At 40.5% G+C, this 26,076-nt stretch overlaps 1 protein-coding gene across 1 annotated transcript in view; it reads left to right on the top strand.

Annotated features, from left to right (window-relative positions):
- Positions 1 to 26,076, top strand: part of Ryr2 (ryanodine receptor 2) — a 585,643-nt gene that overhangs the window by 424,367 nt on the left and 135,200 nt on the right. Inside the window, exons 47-57 of the mRNA XM_076832381.1 lie at positions 477 to 582; positions 2,484 to 2,604; positions 6,032 to 6,201; positions 7,308 to 7,528; positions 9,450 to 9,540; positions 11,655 to 11,795; positions 13,219 to 13,382; positions 15,489 to 15,567; positions 17,878 to 17,967; positions 18,728 to 18,865; positions 24,483 to 24,560. Of these exons, the coding sequence (XP_076688496.1) occupies positions 477 to 582; positions 2,484 to 2,604; positions 6,032 to 6,201; positions 7,308 to 7,528; positions 9,450 to 9,540; positions 11,655 to 11,795; positions 13,219 to 13,382; positions 15,489 to 15,567; positions 17,878 to 17,967; positions 18,728 to 18,865; positions 24,483 to 24,560 (1,399 nt within the window). The remainder of the gene's footprint in view (positions 1 to 476; positions 583 to 2,483; positions 2,605 to 6,031; positions 6,202 to 7,307; positions 7,529 to 9,449; positions 9,541 to 11,654; positions 11,796 to 13,218; positions 13,383 to 15,488; positions 15,568 to 17,877; positions 17,968 to 18,727; positions 18,866 to 24,482; positions 24,561 to 26,076) is intronic.

A 26,076-nucleotide genomic window follows, 5' to 3' on the forward strand; every position in this document is an offset into this window, starting at 1 on the left:
TAGGGGTGGGTGAGTTCATGAAACGAAGTTTCTGAAGTACTCACTTTGGACTGAGCACTGTTCTGGGTGGCTTGCATGTGCTACCTTGTGTGACACCTCTGTCCTCCTATCTCTGTGTGTGTGTGCGCGACTTAAAAAGTGGGCTCAGGATCAGTCCTTCCATCAGCTATTTTCTTTTTTATCATGTTGCCACTAAAACTGAGCAGAATCCATCAAACTAGCAATTCTTCCTTTTCCCTTTTGAAGGAACATTAATACATTCCTGCAGGTGTGTTCTTGGCGGTAGAATCTCACCTCCTAACTCATTGATATTTTCCTTTAAAAATGTCAACCTGTAAATTTAGAATATCTATGAAAAGTTTCAAAGGGACGAGAACGCGCTGTCACACAGGTGCCTTTCCTCTGAGACATATATGATAAGTGTGAATGTCAATTACCCTGTTTGCTTTCTGTTTCTTTTGGAAAACCCATGAAAGTGACATAGAAGAGGAGGAAGATGACACCATCCACATGGGGAACGCCATTATGACCTTTTATGCAGCCTTGATTGACCTCCTGGGTCGCTGTGCCCCTGAGATGCATGTGAGTGCCTGGGGACTCAGGAGCAGCAAACCTGCTTGATCTGTGTTAAGACATCCATGGCTGGTAAAGATCCCTACAGAACCCCAAACCCATAATGTCCATACCCACTGAGAGCAGTGGCTGCAGCCTAATTGCTGAGTTTGTTTAGTTGGAAATGTCTTGTTGGCGGTAAAAATCAGTAATGAGATTTCAGTTACTAGAGTATTTAGTCACTCCTATGTCTGAAAATTCAGAGACCCTCCCTCAGTTTTAAGAAGGAAAGAGTACATTTTCACCTCATAATTTTCTTTACTCTTAGAGGAAATACCTTTCCACTGAGTTGATTTCTTAGTGCCGTATGTAGCTCCTGGTGTGCTTGCCGTGAGGGGAGTAGAATTCAGACCCTCAGAGATGAGCATTCTCCAAAACTTTCTGTCCAAGTTGAAATTAGAGCTTCATGGAATAATACTTTTACTCTGGAACACATTCTGCTATTTTTTGCTTTATTTTAATTCATTCTGTTTTAATTTCTTGTTGGTGTTTTAAAAAAATGCTACCCGGGGCAATAAAAACTACCTTCATGATCTGTGAAGGGAACAACCAGAGTTCGAACTATACTGATCAGGACTAGGGCAGAAGGGTTCAGAACTGCAGGTTCACTTTTAAACTGGGTGCACACCAAGCAGAGGGGCTTGCTGGCACAGCACTTTTCTCTGCTGCTCTTAGCATCTCTTTGGTTTGGTTTTGGTTTTCTCTCTCTCTTTCACACTTGTAGGCTCACACTTACTTGGTGTACTCTTCTGTTGTGAGCAGAGAGGAATCACAGGATAGAGAAATATTAGAATGTTAGAACCTTGTATCTGATTTTTGTAAAAACAGGTTGTGCTAAGGATATTTTTAATTTTAGTAAATGAGAACAGATTATGAAAATTTGCTCAAAGCTGGGGTGTAATGCTCAGTGGTAGAGCATTTGTCTAGGATGTGAGAGGGCCTGGGTTCTATCTGCAGCACCGCAAAAAAAAACAAAACAAAACAAAGGCTACCAGAATCTGTCAAGGTTATCACAAGCAAAAAGTTAATGCTCACAATACTTGTTCTTTTTCCCTTCTTAATGAAAAAGATCAGAGAAACCAAAGAGAATTCATATTAATGTTCTGATGTCACAACTGCGGTTTGGGGCACTGAGTGAATTAATAAGCAATCACTTAGTGATTCTGAAAGTAATTCGTCTTTGCCATCTGTAGTCCTCCTGAATGTCAGAAATCCTGCTCAGGGTCCCACCCTGTGGTACAGGAAGCAGATGCCTGTCCTGGGTCAGGGACCCTATGGACTGAGAGATTCTCCACTGACATCATCTACTGCCCTTATGGGAACTTTGCCAGCCAGTGATAATCTAAGAGACCACTAGGATTTGTGGCCACCATCTCCTCACCCTGGAGAAAAGTCAGGTGGAATATGGATGGAGGTTCAATTAATTTCTTAAGATAAGAAGGAAGCTAACTCAGTCTTAAATGTTAGTGTATGTTCAGTGATTCAGTTAATGATTATTGCTTTATGTTATTGATTATGTTACGGGGGAAATATTTACATGTAATGGAGGGTAAGCATTCTTATACCTGTTGGATTTGCAGAGTGTTTTCACACCCAAAGAGAATAAAAACTGTGGTTCTAATGGGTAAGCCAGTTAGCCTAAAGAATAGTGTACACAATTTGGTATACGCTGAAGTAAGTGAAAATTGAGAGCAAGGAGATACCTTTCTGTAAACCTCAAACAGTTTCTGAGAAAGGCCTAATTTTACACATATACCTGAGAGAAAATGACCTTATGTCCCAATGCCCATACGTAGAAGTTTCCTAGACAAAACTATAGTATCGACTTCACAAACTCACTCTAATGTCCCTTTGTCTTTCTTCCTGTCCAGTTGATTCATGCTGGTAAGGGAGAAGCCATCAGAATCAGATCTATTCTGAGATCCCTGATTCCCCTGGGAGACTTGGTGGGAGTCATTAGCATCGCTTTCCAGATGCCGACAATTGCCAAAGGTAAGGCCACCTTCCCTTCTGTGAGACTCAGGAGGACCTGGCAAGACAGTGTCAGCATCCCCTTCCTGTTTTCACAGCTTGGCTACCTTGCTAGAGATTCCTTTAGACAGAAAGAACTGTGTTGTGTATTTTTTAATGAAATGTTTTCCATTCTCATTGTTTTTAAACAACTGTCTTTCCAAAGGTATCCTCATTCTCTTACCTGACATCTCAGGTGCTTTCCAGAGAAGAGGACACAGGCACCCCTCCCCTTCCTGTGTCCCATCCCTGCTTGGTTCTCATTCTGTCTTTCAGACCTTGATTCCTTTCTTCCTGCTTCCTCATAGTTCTCAGGATCGCTTTCTTGTAGTGCTACTCTTTTCAAAGCACTGATCGAAGCTTTTGACTTTGAGATTTAAAAACTCCCTGTGTGTTGCGAGATGAGTTCTTTTCAAGATGAAGGAGAAAACTTTAGAAAGATTGCAGGTATTATTTGAGACATCTAAAAGATAGGTTAGATCTCCATTTGTGCTTTGCTTTTCACTTTTCTGAAACTCCACTATTGCTCAGTTTTCAGTGGGTAGGTATTCATGTGTAATGGGTAGGAGAGACTAGGTAGGCCTAAGCCTCTTAGATTTTCAGTGTGTTTCAACACCCAGGGAAGATAAAAGCTACAGTTCTAGTGTGGTCTAACATTGGCTTAGACCATGGTATATATAATTTGCACATAATAGTAAATATCATGGAATATTTACACATAAATAACTTTTTATCCAAACTTTTAGTTTTAGAACAAAATGTAATTATGTTGGAAGCACAAGCTATAATCTGCCTTTCATGGATTACACCCTACAGAAGGCAGGCTGTCGGTGCCCTAAGACCAGAGGGAGGAATCACTGCACAGCCAGGGGGAGTTCGCCTTGCTTGTCCGCCACGAGGTTGTAAGGTGGGGAAGCTTCCCCCAGGCTCACCTTGCACACCTACAGGAATCACAAACTGCCACTGTGAATCTGTACACATTATAACTGTAGGGAAATCTGGGACTCAAAATTGTTCCCTTTCTTTACCTGCTCCCCCCTGGGGACAGTGTCTTCCCTGCATCTCTAGATGGTCCCCACCTGCCTTCCTGGCACTTCTAAATTGTGTTCATTTGCTTTCATAAGAGATCTTTTCCTTCCCCACATTGCAAGCCTCAGATCTGATACTGACAGGACAAAGAACAGTCAGTGGCTAGGGAGGGGGAAGGCTGAACCTTATGATAGTGTTGGTAGGAACCAGGTGTCACTGTGGTGGGTTGTGAGTGCGCACCGGGACCCTTCGCATGGCCTGCAGCCTCCTCCCTCCTGTGTCCTTCAGGCATCTGCCTTCACTACCCCCGGGAGCTTTGGGGTCACTGTTCTCCCCACTCTAATCTTATTGGTTAGTCATGCTTGTCTTAATAGATGTACAGTGCGAGGTTTATATAGAAAAAGCTCTTACAGTCACAGTGGAAGTTGATTTTACAGGTACAGTCCATTGGTCACTGATCATTTTCCTTTTCTCACCTTCTTTGGAGACCTGCACAGTTGTAAGCCACAGTGCCCATGCATTCCCCAGCAAACCTTAAGCCATCAGTGTCCCCTTATCTGTTTCAGTGACAAGTCAGCGGGCTCTGATACATCTCCAAGCATTAGTAATTTCGGTTCTTCTGTGTTCTGTACTTAGTGTGTGAGGTTTACCTCTAAGGATTTCTTCACCTCTTAGTATTAGCTAAGGCATTCCTCAAACATTTATATCCCATTCATTCTAGAAACAGAGTGTGCCCCAGAATAATCATGAAAAAAGGGGAGTCTAGAAGACTTGATGGACAAACCTGCTACCTGCAGCTCTTGGCCCAGCAGGTCTGGGCAGCCCCTCTGAGGCCATAATTTCAGGTGGATGAAGAGCTCAGGTGTAGCAGGTGCCCCAGGGAAGCCAGCGCACAGGCCCACCTCCTTCCAGGTCAGATGCTCCCCAAGTGTTGAGAATCACACTATTATCACAGTGTGTTTGGGGAAATGGTGAAAACAAAACAGCAGGAGATACAAAACGATGCACTTGGAGCCCCAGGAGGTGTAGCTGTGGGGTTCATTGAGCTGAATGTCTGCTTGAAGAGTCTGGAAGGGAAGACTTTCATTAGGATCACTGAGTGGCTCCTTTTCTCCTTTAGGCACAACTCTCTGTAAACAGTAGAATCCTACTTAAATTTAAATTACCCAAAATGTGATTTTTAGGCAAATCAAACCAGAATTTTATATAGATGTTTATTTGAAAATGAAAGTATGCAGATGTAAACTGAAGGTTAAATGGGCTTTGGTTGTAACTCTGCTAATTACTAAGAGTTCAACATTGGAAAGTGCTTACCTTCTCTGAAGGCCAGCTTTCATCTCCTGTTATAGGAGCGCATTCCAGCCTGGTAGTTGGCCTGGAAGTGGTGTGTGATCATGCTGGTGGCATTGTCAGTTTCATATCTGAAACTGCACCAGTAAGAGCTATTGTGTTTCCAAGGCAAGGAAAGTAGTAGTTGTATTAGGGATTAGTACCATTATAAGGAGTGGAAGCTGTTCAGTATTGTTCTTTAATTTCCTTTAAGACATTATTTGTTCATTTTTCTGATCCAAATATAAAATTCATTCATCATTCACAAGTGAAAACAGGAAAAAAAAGTTTCATTTTATCCTTTCAGAATGGTTCTGGTCTTGCGTGGTCTTCCCCTGAGCTCTTCTTCCTTCAACCTTGCTTCCCTGTTCCAAACCCTGTGATATTATTTCCAGAATCTTACAGTGCACCAGGGTGGCATAATTACCATAGGGTCATACAGGAAGCAGATTAGCTTTCCAGTATTTTAACTGGCACACAGTCTCATAATTGCTCATAGGAGTGGTCCCCAACTTGTTCACCTACAGGAGTCGCTCCTGTGGGTGGGCATCACCAGTGACCGTGGACAGCGGGAGCCATGCAGCTCAGGGTTCTAAATGAGGTTGTTGCTGCTGGAACTAATGGCACTCACCTCATGGCAGCCATGCTGGTTTCATGGTGTTGATTTATCCTTTGGTGATTATTCTAAGCCACAGCAACATAGGTGTGCTAAGGGGGTCGCTAAGCTTTATTGATGTTTTAAAGTCTGTCCTTGGCAAGAGTGGAAAGCCTGTTTTATATTTCAGCTTTTCTGGGTTTTCCAAGGGGCTCACAGATGCCTTCCATTCCCTTCTCATCTCTAGCGTAGGGCTGTCTTTACTGAGCATGCACTTAGCAAATGGGAACCCAAGTGATGTTTCCCTGACTCCAGGCTTTGATTGTACTGCCTGTTCCCTTGGTCGTTGCATGCCTACTTGAGGACAGTAGATCAGGGAACTGTTTCATTGCTAACTTTACTTAAAACATGAGCCTCCCAGCCATTGACACCTGCGTGTCGCCTTCTCTCTTTTAGATGGGAATGTGGTGGAACCTGACATGTCTGCGGGGTTTTGCCCAGATCACAAGGCAGCCATGGTTTTGTTCCTTGACAGGGTCTATGGGATTGAGGTGCAAGATTTCCTCCTCCACCTTCTCGAGGTTGGCTTTCTGCCAGATCTCCGGGCTGCTGCTTCTCTAGACACGGTATGTCCTGGAGCATTGGCTGACTCCCTCGGGGCTGCGCAGCTGCTGCCTTATAGATGCACTCACTCTCTCATTGCCAAAGAGTTTGCTGCATGCCTGTTTTATTTTTAGGAAGCATTAAGTGAACAAAACAAAATAGACTATGTCTACAAAGGATTCACTGAATAGCCTCGAGAGTGTCATAAAAATTTTGATTAGTGCTGTGGGATTATGTGGTTCACATAATCCGACTTTGGGGAAGATCACGGTGGCTCCTGTTGACCTCTGTTGAGTACTAACCTCTAAACTGGCCCAGTTATGCTTCTCAATGGAAACAAAGTGTTAAGAGGATTTAATGGGCATTGTTGAGTCTCACTAGTTATAACAGCAGCCTAATGTCTTCATTTGCTGAGGTGCAGTTTGGCCAAAATCTGTCCTGAATATCATACGCCCCACATGGAGGACCTGATGTTAACAGTGTAAATACATCTCTCTCTAAACATGGTGGAATCAGCTGAAGTTTCAAATGTTACTCTAGTATACCTTTTATTTATTTAATAAATTAAATGGGTCATCTTGATTTGGGGGGAAGCTGGACTTCAAATTGACAATAGCCCTTCCATGAAATTATGCCTGTGGAATCATAAAATGAAAAGGAAATTTTCTTTTTCTTTCTTGAGTGTTCACGTGACATTCTGCCCTGAACAGTAGATAAGCTTTGGTTATCAATGCTGATGGATACAGAAATATGAATACTATTAATAAACAGAATTCAAAAAGACTCTGAATAGAAGGTCTGAATAAGAATGAGCTTCCTTTCTCCTCTCTAGCCCAGGAAAGTGCTCATGTCTGAGGCCATGTGGATGTTCTGTGATAGAACCTGGACCTTCTAGGTTTTGGAGAAGATGGATATTGTTTCATTCATTTGTATCTACGTATCAATTGATAGTTGATTGGTTTTAGTGACAAAGATCATGTGAATCATATTTAAAGATCCACTTGAGTGCATTTCTGTTTTCATGATGTAGCCATTTTCCAGAGAGTGAAGGGTGAATTTGTGGATTCCTTTGAAAAGTGTCTCCCGATAGAAAGCACAAATGGCTGTGTGCTCTCTGCTTCCCTTTCAGGCTGCTCTGAGTGCAACAGACATGGCCTTGGCCCTCAATCGGTATCTTTGCACAGCCGTCTTGCCTTTGCTGACAAGGTGTGCTCCCCTCTTTGCTGGGACAGAGCACCACGCATCCCTCATCGACTCATTGCTGCATACCGTGTATAGGCTCTCTAAGGGCTGCTCGCTCACCAAAGCTCAGCGGGACTCCATAGAAGTGTGCTTGCTCTCCATCTGTGGGTAAGTGGGCAGCTGACTCCATTCATTTAAAACTAACTTCCTTCTTCCTTCATTCTGTAGGATGAGCTCAAGATACCAATCACACAGGGTTTTTCTTTCCTTTTTTTTTTTCAATTAGTGCATTATAGTCGTATTTACTGATGGTGTTTGTTGTTACATATTGATATGTGCACAGAATACACAATAATAATATAATTTGGACAGTATCACTCCCCAGCCCTTCCTTCCTCCCTCCTCACCTCCCATGCCTTAGTCTCTTTCCTCTACTCATCTCCCTTTGATTTTCATGAGACACCTCCCTCCCACTTTCTTTTCCTTTTTCCTTGTTACCTTTCACATATGAGGAAAAACATGACCCTCAACCTTTTGCTTTGATTTAGTTTGCTTAACATAATGGATCCTATTCTCGTCCATCTTCCCACAAATGACACAATTTCACTTTTCTTTATGATTGAACAAAACTCCATTGTATATTTATACCATTTTTTCTTTATCCATTTGTTCACTGATGGACCCCTAGGCTGGTTCCATGGTTTGGCTGTTGTGAACCGTGCTGCTGTAAACATTGGTATGCATGAGATGCATGGATCACTGTGCTATGATGACTTTAATTCTTCGGGGTAAATACCGAGGAGTGGTATTGCTGGGTTGTGTGGCAGTTCTATGTCTAGTCTTTTGAGGAGCCTCCAAACTGATTTCCATAGTGGTTATACTAATTTACAATCCCCAAAGTGTAAAAGTGATTATTTTTCTCCATATCCTATCCAGCAGTTATTATTGTTGTAGTCTTGATTACTGCCATTACAACTGGTGTGAGAAGAAATCTCAGTATAGTTTTGATTTGCATTGCTCTGATTGCTAAAGATGTTGAACATTTTTCATGTATTTGTTGGGCTTTTGTATTTCTTCTTTTGAGAAGTGTGTGTTTAATTCACTTGCCCATTTATCAGTTGGGTTATTTAATATTTTGGTATTGTTTGAGTTCTTTTTATATTCTAGATATCAATCCTGTGTTAAAAGAATAGCTGGCAAAGCTATTTCCCATTCCTCATAGGGTCTTTCTAACTAGGAAGCAAAGTGGGGCACTTGGTGTCGGCCAAGACAGGGCTGATCACTGCTCATTGGTTCTTTCTCCCTCTGCCACTGTTGAGTTGCTGTCTCAGTGGTTTTTTCCTCAGTTGTTTGTTCCTGAATACCCTCTTTCTGTAGGCTGCAGTTGTGTGGCTGGGAAGGGAGGGAAGGAAGAGCAGCATCTCCTGTAGCAGCGAGGGGTGGTCTTCAGATCTGGAGCTGAGCTGGAAATGCAACCTACCTAGGCTGGACTGTGGTCAGGCCTTGCACAGCGACTGGGATGCATCCTTAGCAGTGCCTTGCTGTGGATCCCGTGCCATGTGAAGAGCGTACTTGCACTAGCCTAGAATGTTGTAGGCCTGTCGCCCAGTGCGGCCTCCTGATGCGGTCAAGAGACCCAGTCCCTGAGACAGTTGCCAGCACAACATGCCATGCTGTTCCATCACCTTTCTGCTGTTGACATGAAGTAGACAAGGTGCACTCTAAGATAATAGGGGAAAGCCTTGTACACACAAAACCAGTGGAAGAACATTTGTCACCATCATCGGTGTCACACATGGGGCATGATTTGTGTACTGTGCTTTGCACATCTGCAGTGCAGTAGTTCAAATGTACACAGAGCCATGTGTTACTAGGATGTGCCGCTATGACGTCACTAGGCAGTAGTGGTTGTCAGCCCCCCTCACTCTCAGAGTCACTGTTGGCTAGCATGAGGGTCAGAACACCTAATGATGCCATCTGAAGGGGGACATAGGTGGAGGTTCTTGGTTAAAAGGTTTGGTCTAATGAATTGGCTACTGAGTTTAAACTTATTTGTGCCCATTAAATAAAATTCTTTTTGTTCCAACAGCCAGTTGAGGCCTTCTATGATGCAGCACTTGCTGAGAAGATTGGTGTTCGATGTCCCTTTATTAAATGAACATGCAAAGATGCCTCTCAAGGTGAGTGTGTGGTTATTTGATTGCTTGTGCCTTTGATTTTGTTTCCCATTGTTAGCCTGTTTGAGCTTTGATGCTGGGAAATTTCTCCCAATTGATGAAATGGCTAAATAAGTTATAGAAGTGTGCGCATCAGCCTGAAATAATCAATAAAGGTCATAGGATTCTGAACATTGGTTCTCATGAAATGCAGTGGGGAAAAAGACACAAGGAAAAGATAAGCCAAGATATTCTTAGGTGGGAAGGCATGGGCATAGGCCTAGCCTAGAGTATCACTAGCAGCCTCCAGAGATAATCAGTGGACTTCTCTAAGTTGGTAATCACACAGCAGGTCCATATATCATTTTACAGGGTTGGAAGATAACCTCTGTGTGTGTGTGTGTGTGTGTGTGTGTGTGTGTGTGTGTGTGTATACAGTTTGTTACATGGTATAGAAAAGTCACTGACAATACATGATCAGGTCCCATTCTGTTCTACCAACTTTCTGAATATTTTTCTGTCCTTTAGTATAATAATCTAGACTCAGGAGAGTCTCTGTGTATCAAGATTATATGGTAAAGAGATGTACTTTTCCAGGTGACCACTCTTGAGTAACATCTAGCAGGTGTCTGTCTTTCCCTGGAGCCACCCAGGAACAGAACTGTAGAGAAGGTTGGGGACATGTATGAGTCTTTTATTTTTTAATCTGGTACACTAAGGACCCCTGGATATTTAGCACAAGGATAATAAATCTAGGTAGATTAATTAAGTAAATTATATCCTTGCTCAGAATCTCATTTTTATAGTTTCTGTCATGTAGAGTAGGCCTTGTCAAGAAAAACTTTCTTATTGCAAATAAGCTGAAAGATAGCTGATAAAAGATACAAAGTAACTTATTTTCTTGTAATAAACCTTAGTTGTAGATACTTATATCCAAACAAATTAGATATGATGGAAAGGGAGACTTTGATACTAAAAGTTCTGTCCTTATCCCCAAAGCCAATCCAATAACAAGTACAAGGTTTTAGGGAAAAGGAAAATATCTATTGATTTTATAGCAAAGGAGAACACACAGGGGACTCCTGTCCCAGAGGCTGTAATCCTTGCTACCAGGTGGAGCAGTGGGCTTTTCAACAGAGGGCACGATGGCTGAATTCCAGTTGTGCATGACAGGAGTCATCGTTCACATCCAAGTGGTAGCCTCCAAAGAGAGATTCACTGGTGCCAGTCCCAAAGTCTGGATTTCTTTATTCCTGTGGTCAGTGGTCCAAAGGACAGATAGCTTGGCCTAGAAATGGAATAAGGATAATCTTATTTCTCCCAGGGTGAAGAAGTAGGAGAAAAGAAGGGGAAGAGCATGTCAGTTTTGAAATCAGCTGCCACTGGTCAAGCAGCAGGCTTGAGATGGACCCCTTGTCCCCTGTTAGAAAATGAGACGAAATATTTCAATAGTAAGGGATATGTTGGCTTTAACAATAATAATCTTAGCCAGAAGCAGTGTCACACGCCTGTAATCCCAGCCACTTGGGAGGCTGAAAGAGAAAGATCATGACTTCGAGTCCAGCCTTAGCAACATAGCAAGACACTGTCTCAAAAAAAAAAAAAATAATAATAATAATAATTAAAAAGGGCTGGAGATGTGGTTCAATCCTGGTACAAAAACAAAACAAAACAAAAAACAAAAACCCCCAAACAAACAAAAAATTAGAAAAAGAGAACCCAAATAGCTATAGTTGATACATACAGACCATTCTATAAATTGGTAAGTTTAGATGAAGAAAACGTCTTTCCAAAATCTACCATTTTTGTCTTTCACATATGTGAAAAACCAGAAAGGTAATAAATAACATCTACAACGAAAGAAATAATCCAAGTAGAATAGATTTGAAAGCTTACTTACTAGTATTCAGACAACCTCATAAAGAATTCCATTGAAGATACAGTCACCTGTAAAATGGAACATTCGGTCCTCATAGTGTGACCAGTGTTAGAGTTTGAAGAGATGCAGCAATTGTGTTCTCTAAAGGGACTTGTGGGTTGAGCAGTTGACCTTGTTGAGTAGCCTTAAAATGCCACGAGAAGGGAGATGGGGTCAGAGAAGGTGACAGCTCACTGCCTCTGGACTGGCTTCCCTGCAGCTGCTGACCAATCACTATGAGAGATGCTGGAAGTACTACTGCTTGCCCGGGGGCTGGGGCAGCTTTGGTGCTGCCTCCGAAGAGGAGCTTCACTTATCAAGGAAGTTGTTCTGGGGCATTTTTGATGCCCTGTCTCAAAAGGTAATTTAATGTTTAGTGGATTTATTTGTATTGATAAAACGATAAAAAGCTGTAGGTTTCTGAGAAGATAGTATTTCCAGTGGAATAATGGCTGTACTATCAGTCTTACACTGATTTTTTTCCCCTCATTTTCAAACTTGTGACACACTGAGAGTGCAGTTTATGTTGATTTTTCACAGTCATTATGGTAGCATGTTGCTTGTGATCATGACACTGTTCCTGAACTTAAAATAGCTGAGCATTTCAGGAAATTGGGTTCATAGTTAAGTTTCTAGTGCATTGGACTTAATTTGGACTATAATTCTCTCTAGTTATCTTTCAAGCTTATAAAACCTCAAGAAATTGTGTCAAATCTAAGACTATAAAACATAAAACTTTACAAAAATACTAATACTAATATATATATAAATAAAGCAGTATTCCACTGGTCTACCAACGCCTTCTCTTTGCTTCTGTGGAGGCTTAAGTACCACTGTGATTCTGTTTGTCTATGTGGATTTACCTTATAACGCTGAGTTTATAATGAATATGATTCAGGTATGCTCAGATGACTGACAGGAGTGATTCTGAAGGCAATCAGAACACCACATTTAGTAGGCTCATGTTTAATCAAAATCTGCTTGAATTCTGGTCGGTACCATGAGCGAACAGAGCAGCCTAACAGCAAATGTGCTGTGTAGTAGGGAAAAGTTTATCTGTGATTACATTTGGTGGCTACTAGTGATGCTTTTTTTCCACTGAGTTTCCATTGGTAGTCTGAGAGCCCTTCTAAAATAATGTTTCAGTATTCCTAGAAACATTTACAATATCGATTTAAAATTGGAAATTCTAAATGAAATATTTTAATTATTTTTGATTTTTTAAAAAAATTCACAACTACAAATTTTAACTAATTTTGTAACCAATAGAAAAATACATCTTCCCAGAAATTTTTATTATATACATTTCTGTAGAACTATTTTCCCAGTTCGGATTATATTTTTTATCCCTTTGAAATGCAACAGGGAGCAGTAAATTTTTCACTCTCTGGAGTGGTGGCCTTTATACGATTTCATATATGATCATTGTAAAATAGTGCAGCAGTAATCCATAACTGACTGCTAGGAATGCAGTCTCTGTGGACTGAAATCACACATTCATGTTGAAAAGAGGTGATAAATTTAGAATATTCAGGCTTATGTCATTTTACCTCGGGAGAATGCACTTTCAAGGAGCAGAGACTGTGTTCCTTCAGCTGGTGGCTGAACACTTGGCTGCCGCTTCTCATGTCACTGTGTTCCATTCGCTGGAGAGAATTCTCTTGGAGTGGGGTTAGCCTAGGCAGTTTAGATCTTCTCCTGAGTCATCTTTGTCACAGTGATCATGCTGATGGCTTTTCCTGTGAAGTCACTTGGTAAATTTTTGGCCCTCCTTTTATTCCTAGAAATATGAACAAGAACTTTTCAAGCTGGCACTGCCTTGCCTGAGTGCAGTCGCAGGAGCTTTACCTCCAGACTACATGGAGTCAAACTATGTCAGTATGATGGAAAAACAGTCATCCATGGATTCTGAAGGGAACTTTAACCCACAACCTGTTGATACCTCCAAGTATGGACTCTTTCTATTGCAGCAGATTTTTATTGTAAATGATGTGTGAAGTCTGAAATTGAATAAGGTACTGAAGTGAACTTTCTTTAATACATGCCCCCTTTGAATTGGTATCCTTTTAATAGGAGTCCCTTTCATTTATCAAATGATAGGAGTAATAATGGTGATTATACCAATATCAGAAATACATAAGATGTGCCTTCTGGGATACTCTTAACATAACGAGGAGCCCATGAATATAACCAGGTGCTAGTATCTGTGATGGTGAGATCAAGAAAGCATATGAGCTCTATTTTTAGTTGAAAAGTGACCCATGATGTTTATCAGCAACTACAGTCAACCCCTCTCTGGCATCTTGTAGTTGCAGTGAACCCAACATGTGCTACAAAGCTGTCTCTGTGGGAGTCAGGGAATTGCTCCACCCCCCACTCCATCACCCAAGGTTAGGGCGAGTGGCCAATGTTTAGCATTATAAAACACATCATAAGATGGATGGAAATATCAAATAAGATGTTTTTTTTTTTTTTTAGTGGAAGATTTAGCATGCAGTTAGAATACAGCTTGACAACCTTAACCAAAAACATCAATCAACAAGACAAAACTCTTTATGTGTGATTAACCACATGAATTGTTCTATGATAGGAAGCTTGGATCCTCAAGTGTCCCAAGTCTCAGAACTTTGTCTTTCCCTTTCTCTAAGTGGAACCCTGGATCCCTGTTTGCAAGGACTCTCCCTGCTATAAGAGCTTATTGATTCTACCATGACTCAGCAAGATTGGTTTGGCAGGGCAGTTACTTGGTAGTTCTGTGCCCTGCTTCTGAACTTGCTTGGAAATTCAACTTCTAGGCAGCTCCCAGGCTGTAGAGTTTAGCCTCCACAACCAAATCAAAATTTCAGCCCAAGTGATAAGCCATTAGTCAGTCAATGTTTTAAATTTGCATGTGTAGTATTTGATGACAGTTCTGTGGGGAAAGAGTCTACCCAGTATCTGGCTTATATGACTGATTCTTTGTATCTCTTCCAAAGTAAGTAATCAAACATCACAGGTTCATATTTCTACCTGGGTAAGTTTGTGGTTTGTTAACATACTGTATAATTCAGGATTTAAAGTAACATTGTTATGGTTTTAGCGTTGGTTAATTAAATCCAATTAATTAACAAGTGTTGGGCATGTATATTAATTAACCTAGTCTTGATCCTTTGGGGACTTCTTAGCAAATACAAGTCTACATCATGATGGAGATAATTGCTAGTGATTTTTATACATTGCTTCTTAAGTGCATATATGTTAGCTACTAACTGATTAATTTTCTGGAAAAGAATGGAAATTGTCTTATTATTCTAGGTTTTATTTAGAACTCTAAAAATTAATTGCTTTAATATGTTACATTCATTAATGAATGGAATTATACATATATTTAGTTTTTCATTCATAAATGTATTTGTTATTCCCAAGTCAGACTTGGTCATCAATTGGATGTGCTTGACATCTGTATAAGGGATTATATGTGTATTTAAACAGAAGGAGTCAGGAATGAGTGTTATCAAAACCATAAAGCAGGAGTTGGTTACTGTTCCCTGTGGTCAATATCAGTAACGCCTATAATATTTTCTGTAGATCCTTAATATTTAAAAGTATTGTCACATCACTTGTTGGGTTAAATTAAAACTCTAACAGGTTCAATTTCAGCAATCTTTTCTCCATTTACAATTGTTGCAGAGGAGACAAATCAGAGAGAGCGGCTTCAAAGACTATGGGTGACAAGTGTGTCTTAAGCTTGTTGAGTCTAGCCATATCTAGGGTTTGTTTTCTTTTTCATATAATCTATTGTCTTCATTTTTGAGTATGTGTTAATTAATATGCATATTTTATTACACCTAATTTGTTATATTAACATAATAAAGATGATTCAACTTAAGATGAGCAGATGGAACATCATCTGCTTGACTTTTCTCTTACTGTTCTGAAAAATATGATATTTTGTTAAAAACTGTCTTTAACCTTTATGCATTGAATAGGATCTAAGCATTTGTAAATTGTAGATTATAAATGATTCCCTATAAATTCTTTGATAATCAAGCTTTTTTCTTTATTTTTCTCATAGTATTACAATTCCTGAGAAGTTGGAATACTTCATTAACAAATACGCAGAGCATTCCCACGACAAATGGTCAATGGACAAGGTAAAAGTTGGAGCACTACTATGGGAAGGTGGCCAATGCCTAATTTGGGGGTTCTTCTTCCTGCCAAAGAAGGTATAAGCAAGCCACCTGAGAAATTAAAGTCCAGAATAATTAGTGAAGAAGAAAAGACAAAGTTAAAAAGATAGTTTCAAAAGGGGAGCTCCTGATAGGTCCAGCCCACACAGAAGCTGGAGCCAAACAATTGCTCCCATGGTTTACTTAAGGGGGTACTTCAAAGGCAGGGGTAAGGTTTCAAGGGTGGAGTCTTGTTTCGTCATGTCTTACAGTCAGCAGGTTGACTGGCATCTTGGCAGGTCATACCCATCTCAGAGGGGCTGTGCGGCTATAGCAGGTCACCTCATCTCCAGTGCTGTGAGGGACATGGCAGAGCGGAATAGGAATTCACAATGTCTCTGGGCAGTCAAACAGATGAATGTCCACTGGAAGTTCCCAGACACCAGATTATCGTATTCACTAGGCTGCACTGGCAACAGAGTCCCCACACATGCCCACAGACGGCTCTCTACACGCTACCTTCTGGTCCAGGCTGCTGTGGTTCATAATGGTCATGCTCTGACATGCCTGGCCTGACTACTTTCTCTTTCAAAGGGAGAACTTTTTCTAAATTAGGTAAGAATGCCGGGCATAGTGGCGTGCGCCTGTAATTCCAGCACTCAGGGGGCTGAGGTGGGAGGATCACAAGTTCAAGGCCAGAATCAGCAACTTAATGAGGCCCTGTCTCAAAACAAAAAATAAAAAGGGCTGGGTAAAGTGTCCATGGGTTCAATCCCCAGTAGCACCCCCCAAAAATAATTTAGGCAAGAACACCAAATTTCAATTTGCTAGTGTAATATTTAGCTAGTTCTGCCACGTTAACACAGTTATAATGTACAGAGAATATTTGTGTTCATAAAAAATACAAGTTTAAGATTCCAAAAAGATCTTAATACAATCATGAGTATAATTCTAAATACATATTGTTTGTGGAGGTTAAAGGTAATAATCACCAAGGACTTCAGGGAGAATTGGAGGCGCCAAGTTCGAAATCCATCTTGGTTTTATATGTAGTTTCATTTTAGATCAAAAATCGTAAAAATTTTTCATCAAGATTCAGTAATAGTTTATCCCTTCAAGTCCACCATTGTGTTTCCTACTATCAAATAAATCTGTAGTTCACTAAAAGTAGATTAAACTGACCAGATGACACTTGTTTTGTATTTTCAAGAAAACAACCCAATTGAAAAAAGAAAAGCAGTCGCAATCTGTGAGATTCTTGCCACTAATCAAGTGTGTTCTAAAGGAAAGGTTATACATGAGGATTAGTTTAGTTTAAACTTGAAAAAGACTCTCAGACTTGTCAGAGAGTTCAGAAGGTTCAAGAATCTAAAATGCCCACATGCAGATTTGGTGAATGAAAAGCAGCAGGGATCTGGTGACAGTGTGAAGCTTCCCTCTGGCCAGCCAATCCTTTTCCCACTCAAAGAAGCACTTTTTGTTTGTTTGCATGATAAATGTGTGACTGTTCATTAGTTCACTGATTGATGAGGGAAATCAGGGCCATTTTTACATAATGACTCTGTCAACACCATGTGGGTGGAATAGTGATGGCCAGGAGCATGCAGGATGCGGTCCCTTGCAGTCCGGTTCCAGCTGATGTAGGGAGGTGCTGATGTGTCCAGATGGGTGGAAGAATGTGGGATGGATCTGGTGGAAGACTTTGGAATATAGGAGTGGGCAAACCAGACAGCACTGTCCTGTGAACCTCCTGAGATGCATGCTCTAGTTTTCCCATTTAAAATGAGCATTTCATGGGGGCTGGGGTTGTGGCTCAGCGGTAGAGCGCTTGCCTAGCAAATGCGAGGTGCCGGGGTTTGATCCTCAGCACCATGTAAAAATAAGTAAAAATAAAGGTATTGTTTCCAATTAAAACTAAAAAAAAAATAATTTAAAAAATGAGCATTTCATGGGCACGTGCCAAAGGTGGGGTCCCAAGATGTGTCAGGATAAATGTTGTCATGGTATGCATCCCAGAAGCCTCCTCCTAGGGGACTGCTTATTATTGGTACAATCACAGACCTCTGTCTCTTTAAGGAAGACAGATATTTCAATCTCTGACAAGAAAACTTGTTTGAAATGATGACCGAAAATAGTATTAAATTGGAAATCTTTATAGGACTTATGCTAGATACAAACCTTAATTCTCATCTTGGTTCTTTTTACACTTGGTCCAGTACACTCTCAAATACACGCACACCTGCATTGTCTAAAATCATATACGTAAAACAGGTTTTGGTGTTTTTATTTTTATAGTTGGCAAATGGATGGATTTATGGAGAAATATATTCGGATTCTTCTAAGGTGCAGCCATTGATGAAGCCATATAAACTCTTATCTGAAAAGGTGAGGTTTTTACATTTATAAAGTTTTAATTTGTGGGAATTTTTGTCTTTGTTGTGTTTTTTTCCTATTGAGATGCCCTCTTTATTTTACGCTTAAGCTTTTACCTTTATTCAAAGGTCCCATTTTTTATCTTCTTATATTTTATTGTTTGCTCTCCAATCTCATTTTGGGTCTGTATTTCATTGCTTATTATCTTGTCTCTTAATATTTTTCATTTCTGTTCTGCTTTTTAATTCTCTCCCATATTTTTGAGAACTCTAGAACTAAATAGTCTGTGCTTCAGCCTTTCTTGGTGATGGAGTGATAAAGTGGTGTTTAATGTGCTTCTTACGTGGAGTCCTGGAGTCTGTTTCTGCTGCAAGGGAAAAGGCGTGTGTGACCAATGAGCACAGAGGACTCTGTGGCCTGGCAGGTGATGCAGGGAGTCCCGCCTCTGTTCAGAGAGCAGGAGGCCTTCACACTGGACCACAGCCCCTTCTTCATCCTTCCTGTGTCCCCTCTCTAGTCTTTGAGGGCTCAGGAGCAGGGGAACCCGAGGAGACAGACTGCTGTGCTGCGCCAGGAGCCAGGATCCCTCTTCCACAGGGATCGGACTAGATTTTGCTCATGCTCCGCCCTGTAGAACTTTAACTTTCTGATTTTATTTTTAAGTAAACTACGCTAATCAAGTTTTTTTAAAGATGCAGTCTCTTCAGAAGTATGCACTAAATATTTTACATTTCCATTTCAGTTCATAATAATATCATTTTTTTTTCTCTAGGAAAAAGAAATTTATCGATGGCCAATCAAAGAATCTTTGAAGACTATGTTGGCTTGGGGTTGGAGAATTGAAAGGACCCGGGAGGGAGACAGTATGGCCCTTTACAACCGGACTCGTCGCATTTCTCAGACAAGCCAGGTAAGAGTCACAGTGATGAGGCATTTAAAAATAAGTTACTTAAAAAAAAAATGTTAAGCTTATGCCATGGGACACACCTGTGGTGTCAGCTAAAGCAGGAGGAGAAGTTGGGCCCAGGAGTTCAAGGTCAGCCTGGGCAACAGAGAGAGATGCTGACTCAAAATAATAACAGCAATAGGAATTTTAATCTTTTATTTAATTATTGTCTTTAAAATAAATAATTTGAATGTTCTGAAGACCAACAAAATTAGATAGGAAAAGACGATATTGCTTTCCTTTTTGTTTGAAGTGAGGCCAGATCGTGAGTTGAGTACTGGAGTTTTTCATGGAGCCATGATTTCCTGGCTGGTGTGGGAGGCATAGAGTGGAGCTGCTTGTGGAGCTTTGTTCTCATCCAGCCAGAAGATGGAGGGCTGGTTCTTAGGGGACAGTGGGGACCCAGGTCCAGACCCCAGAGGGTGCCTTGTCCTGCTGCAAGGCAAGGTATGATAGGCAGAGCTGACAGGCAGAGCCAGACTTGGGCTGTGACTTTGGGACTCACCGGCCTCACAGGACTCCAGCTCTGGGGTCATGCTGCAGGCAGAGCCAGGCCTGGAAAAGCAGTGGGAACCAGGTACCAGGCATTAAGATGGTCATAAGGCTCCCTGCACCCTTCAAATCTGGCCCTTTGCTTCTTTTGGGAGCTAAACCTGTCATTGTCCCTTTCCTGACTCCTCAGACTGATATGAACTTGGTTTACACAAAATATTGCTTTATATTACTAATTGTTTTATTTTTGAATAAATAAAATGAGGGTACTAAAAGCATATTTGAAAAATGCTTTTAAATAAATGAAATTCAGATTCGGGCATATTTTACATGAAATTCTCTTAGGTTCATACCATGTGGGTAAAGACCATAAAAGAGTATCTTACCTGCTTTTCATGTGTCCATCGATTCTGGAGCCTGATATTCCCAGGTTGCTTCACCCACCAGGGGCTCTGGGAAGCACAAGAAGTCTGTGGTGAACTTGGAGAGACCTGGCCAGGCCCACTTCTCGCCACTGAGTAGCTGGCTGTGTGACCTCATGCAAACTGGTCAACCTCTCTATGCTTTGGTGTTCTTACCTTTAAAATGAACTGAGCTGGTGCAGTGGCGCATGCCTGAGATCCCAGCTGCTTGGAGGCTGAGACAGGACAATCGAGAGTTCAGAGCCAGCCTCAGCAAAAGCAAGGCGCTAAGCTCAGTGAGACTCTGTCTCTAAATAAAATACAAAATAGGGCTGGGGATGTGGCTCAGTGGTAGAGGGTCCCTGAGCTCAATCCCTGGTACCCACCCCCACCCCAAAAAATGAAACTGAAAAGAGCATCTGCTTTCAGAGGATGTTTGAGGGGTTCCTGTTGTGATGCTGATGACAGTTTTAAGAATGAATGTACATGGCAGTACAGGTCGGCCACAACTTTTTTTAGTATTATTTTTATTTCTATATGACAGTGGAATGAATTACAATTCATATCACACATTAGAGCACAAATTCTTCATATCTGGTTGTGTACAAAGTATATCCACACCAATTCGTGTCTTCATACATGTACTTTGGGTAATGGTGTCCATCACATTCCACCATCATTTCTAACCCCTGCCCCTCCCTCCCTTCCCACCCCTCTGCCTGTTGTTACGTAGATCAGTAGCATTGTTAGCCCACTTTACCACTGGAAGTGGAATTCTGATTTCAGAAAACTTAATCAGGGTTCTGTAATTTACATATTGAGGGCATGAATGATGTCATAGACACTTGATAGCCTACTTTAATGGCTATGGAAGCTGACTGAATTAGAAGTTTACAAAGAGGGGTTGCAGGACTTTTGTCCACCTCTTGTGAGCCAGTACTGCAATCGGCTCAAAAGGACCTTCTGGCCATCTTGGGGACATCGTAGAAATTGCTTATTTACCCATGTGTTCCAACTTCTAATCTTGTACTTTTTTTTTGGCATTACATATGTAGGATGGGAATTATTTAAACAAATGAAGAGTGAAAGAGAGTGAAATTTCAGGGAAGTGTTTTCCATCTAGAGCAAAAACACAGGCCAACATGGAGGGGTGATCCCCCCATTCCTCCAACAATAGTTTTAAATACCTGTTAGTTTTCAGGCATTATTCTAGGATTCTCAAATGAACACGACATCAAAATTTTACATTGTAATGGCAGATGAAGCAATGTTAGAGTATGATGCGGAGCAGGGAAAGAAGAAAATGTATTCAGGACGGCAGGCTGGGTGTGCTGAGGACGAGGTTGGAAGGTGATTGGGGCAAGCTGTGTTTGTACTATGGAGTTTTCAAGGTTGACCTCCTTAAAAAGATGGTTGAATAAAGACCGCAGAACGGTCTCTGGAGGGATTTGGAGAAAGGAGTTTTGGAGGGGCCTGATGTGTGTGAGGGAGATGAGGAAGCCAGTGAGGTTGGGGCCCAGTGAGCAACACGTGGACACACGCAAGAGTCTTATGGGCTTGGTAGTTCAGGACATCGGGGGCCATAGGAGGGACTTTGTAAGTGCTTTAGAATTAAACCTAATTCTACCGTTTACTTTTTACATGGTATGGTGTCATATATAGTGCTTTAAATTATTTATTCAGGTTCTTTTTCTGATTTTAAAGTAATAAAAAGTAATATCTCTTTTCAAAGATGTTCTGACAGTTCAGTGGAATAATCTGAGTTTTGCCCACTCATGGATGAGTACCCCTCTCTCTCTCAGTAGTTGCTGTTATTTTCATTACTGCCAATTGGTTTTGAGTTAATGTTGAAGCTCTTGATTTGAAGATGGGTGCTTATTTCAGGTCACCAGAAATCACATAAGACCTGGAAAGTCTTCTGATTTCTGTGTATGTAAATAAAGAAACATGTAACAAAAAACATAAAAAACCCTGTCCCTGAATAAAGAAATATTTGCTTTCATTCTTAAAAATGGCCTCAAGAACTTAATCTAAAGCTAAAAGAATGTTTCAGTTATATAGGGTACACAAGGAACATGGTCTAAGAGGAAATTAAATACTACGAAGACTTTTAAAAACAAAATGTCTTGATATCTCTATTAATAAAATTTATAAAGAGCCTTATAATGATTCTTTCTAGGTATAAAATACAAAATTTTCCATTATTTATACCTGTGAGATTGGAAGTCTTTTTATAACCTAAAGTATATGAAAGCTGTCATGTCTCAGGATCCCATGTGAGGGGGCAATGGCAAGGGCTGAAAGCTGGAGGTAATGATAATCTAACAGGTAATTTTTTAAGTGAAAGGCAATGAGTTTTAGGCTATTAATGCCCATTTAATCTTCTTTTCTTTTTCTCTTTTCATCAAAGTAAGAGGTATCTTTATCAGTTAAATGTCATGAGAATAAGAGGGGGAGTGTCAGGCAACTTTGCATTGCTCTAACCAAAACACCCAACCTGAACAACTTAGAAGAAAATGTTTCTTTTGGCTCATGTTTGCAGAAGCTTAGTCCATGGGTGGAAAGTCTCTTGCTCTAGGCCCAAGGTGAGGCTGAACATTCCTGGAGGAAGCACTGCTCCATTCATTCATGGCCACCAGAAAGGAGAGAAGAGACCACAGGGCAGAAGCACCCTTCAGGTCCCCTACACCCGTGACCTACCTTTTCCAGCCACACCCAACCGACTATAATCACCCCCCAGTCAGTCCATTTAGACTAGGATGAACTGATTAGGTCACAGCTCTCACCACCCAGTAATTTTGATATCACCATTATCAGATGAGTCCTGCTTCCTTAAGTGTAATTAGAGAAGCACGCCTAGGCAAGAATATAAAGCAGTGTTTATTTCAAAAGGGGTAACATAGTCTTCTCCTGGGAGGGAGAAGGGGGGCGTAGCTAGTATACTGGTACCCCAAGAAGGAGGGTGTTTTGCCTTTTTATGTCCTAAGCTTCCTTTGTTCCCCTGCTCTCTTTCCTTTTTCTTTTTCCTTAGGTGGGATGGCCCAAAGGTGAGCAGATGGGCTGGAGGGGCCAAGTTGGAGTGATCTGGGCAGGAAGAGGCATAATTAACAACTCCCTGTAGGGAGGGGCAATTCCTGGCACAGGTTACCTTAGCAACAGGTTGGAGCAGGGGCAGGTTAACTTGATGAGGGTGAAGGAAAGGCTCTGAAGAAATTAACATTTCAATTCCTTCATTCTCTGGATGTGACCCTTACCTATCTGCCTGTCTGGCTTCAATTTCACCTCTGAATATATCTGCATTAATACAGGAGCTTTGGGGGGACACTCATCCAAAACATAACTGAAGGTTTGAAGACTAAAAACTACCGAGGCTTGAACTAGTCATCATTGAAAAGGATGTGAACCAATAAGGAGTAACTAGAAATACTGCTGACATGAGGGTTCTTTTGGAGTGGAATTTGTAATTTTTATGATTTCCTTTTCTGAACAGAGCAGAAATAAATATTGGACTAACCCATGAATGCTGTAAATAGCAGAACTGATGCCCTTCAAAATTCAGGGTTCATTTAATATCAATATACAATTTCCTTTAAAATCATATAAGTTTCTGAAATAAACCCAGAGCTAGTACAGGAATACAATTTTACATTGCACCCCAGATTGCTTGGGTTGCGCTAAACAAGCAGGATCATAGTCTAGTGGTTATTGGCACATTCCCTGTGGGAGACTTCTGATCCATGGCGAAGGCACAGATGCCAGGGTTTGGTCAGAAGTCACCAGGAGACTGAATGTCACTTATGATCCCAGTGCTAATTATAGCATATGTTTGCCTCAATTGTATTTTACAAGCACGGATTTATGCTACAGTGTACTTCTTTGTTATTTGTTTATCCATTTCTAATAAGAGAATGTGTACAACCATGGAATACATCAAGATGGAATTCCAGATTTCTAAGTAGCACTCAGAGCTCATTCCTACCTACTGGGTGGAATGGAGCATGGACACAGGATGATGGTGAAACGTTCTTAAAACTGACAAGGAGACAGTTTTCATTTTTAAATAGCCAAAATTTAGAAATTAAGAAGTTTTATGGTTTGGGGGAATTGTCATAAGCCACTTAATACCATATGGTATACTTTTGTAATTAAAAATTGAATTATATTTTATCTTAACATTTGGCCCATAAGGACATTTGTTTAACCCCTTTGGTTCATTATTGCTTGGGTGAGGAAGGGTAAATTTCATCACAACTAAATAGGATTTTGTAAGAAGCCCAGGAATAGAGTGACTCTTTGCATAAGCTAGCATTTCTGAATTTTGGATTCATTCCTTCATTGTACAAATTTAATAGAATGGTAGAATTAGAATAATAGAATTCTAATTAGAATTAGAGTAATGGAATTCTAATGAGAATTAGAATAATAGAATCCTTTTATTTTGTTAAATTTGGGGATTGTCAGCCCCTAAGGTATAAGATTAAGATAAATTATTCAATCATCAATAATTGTCAGACACTCAAATATAATTCAATGCGTTAAATATGTTGTGAAATCATTTTGTGTAGACATTTGCTATTTCATCTGAGAAAACATTGTTTGACTTATATTTTAAAGTATCATTTAAGACTCTTTGCATAGGGTTTTAAATGAGGCTTTGCCAATTTTTTTCTTTTACATAAATGGTCTAGGTTTCTGTAGATGCTGCCCATGGTTACAGCCCCCGAGCCATCGACATGAGCAATGTTACACTGTCTAGAGACCTGCACGTAAGTATTAAGTGTTTAAAATAGTCTCTAAATTTATTTTTAATAAGGCTGTCATGACTTGTTTGAATGTGGTGACCATATAATGGGCCAATGTAGTTTAAAGCTATTATGTCCCTAAATTTTTTTAGTGCTCTAGAAAATGCTGCAATGGACTCCCTGATGGGTGGTTTTACCTTCCAAGGTTTTGCTTACTCATGCTGAACTGTGGTCTGATACGTGGAGTTTCAGAAGCAAAAGATTCATAAGTCTTAAATCTCATTCCATTCTGAGTAGGGTAATGGCATCTCTTGCCATCCTGCTACATCACCTAGGATGTGAATCCTGCCTTTGTCCAACAAATCTACCCTGTATATGCTACCCGCCCTTAATCACTTAATGGCTGTCTTGCTATCAGATCAGCTGTTTGGTTTTGCACCGCTGTGTTCAAGGAACAGTAGTGATGCAAAGGAAGCATCAGAATATCAAACATGGAAGGACAGGTTAACTCTGCTACTGCACCTCAACACTGTACACAGAGGTTTCTTACTATCTGACGTTTCAGCATTCACTGGGGGTCTTGCAACGAATTCTCAGGATTAGGGGAACTACTGAAAAACTTTTTCTGGGATATCTCTTTCACACAATGTATTTTCCTTAAAGATGGTATCCATTAAAAATCCTAATATAGCTAGGTATATATGAAAAGAGAATAAGTAATTAATAACCCTCTGCTCAAAGGCCACCTTAATTATTCAGTAAAGAATATATTTTTTAGATTATTTGGGTCCAGGGAAATTGGTGGCACTTTGCTTTCTATCCATAGTCATATCTCCTCTGTCACTAAGGATCTGACTTTGAAATGCATGATTTTAACTGAAGGTTAAATGGTCTGTATGATGTAATTATATGGCTATTGTTAGTATTATTCCAAGAGAAATAGGATCTAAATGTAAGATTTATATACTGTTAAATTGTTTGGTTTGCCCTTTGTTGTTGCTCCTGTAGGAATATATTAAAATGATGTAATAAGTTGAGTATCAAAAGTGAAAAGAAACTTAGAGGTAATTATATAAAAATCCAAAGTGAACAATGTAGCTTATCCAAGGTCTATTACAGTTTGAACAGAGAATGGTCTTGAAGTCAAATCTCTGTTCATCTGATTTTCTTTCCATTCAGTGTTTAGTAAGGTTTTTTATCTTTTATAGCTATGGAAACTAAAATAAGAACTTGTAAATAAGCATATTTTCTGTGGAAATCTACAGCTATATTGAAGTTTCCTTTTAACAGGGTTCCCTTCACCTTCTGAATATAGCCCTCATTGCTCCAAGGCTTCTCCCCTCTCCCACTCCTTAGCAAGATTAGGGAGATAGTGTTATGTTTTCTTCCCCCTAGTTAATTGCCCCTGAACACATCCACTACAGGAAAGAGATGAAGGCTGAGGATCTGGGAAGTGAATATCTCCCAAATTAATAAGTGAATCCTAACGTGCCATCAGGGCACCCCTGGGGCCCCCTACCAAAGCACACCTGGAATGTGA

This window comes from Callospermophilus lateralis, chromosome 13 (genome assembly GCF_048772815.1).
Source record: "Callospermophilus lateralis isolate mCalLat2 chromosome 13, mCalLat2.hap1, whole genome shotgun sequence".
NCBI classification, from domain to species: Eukaryota; Metazoa; Chordata; class Mammalia; order Rodentia; family Sciuridae; genus Callospermophilus; species Callospermophilus lateralis.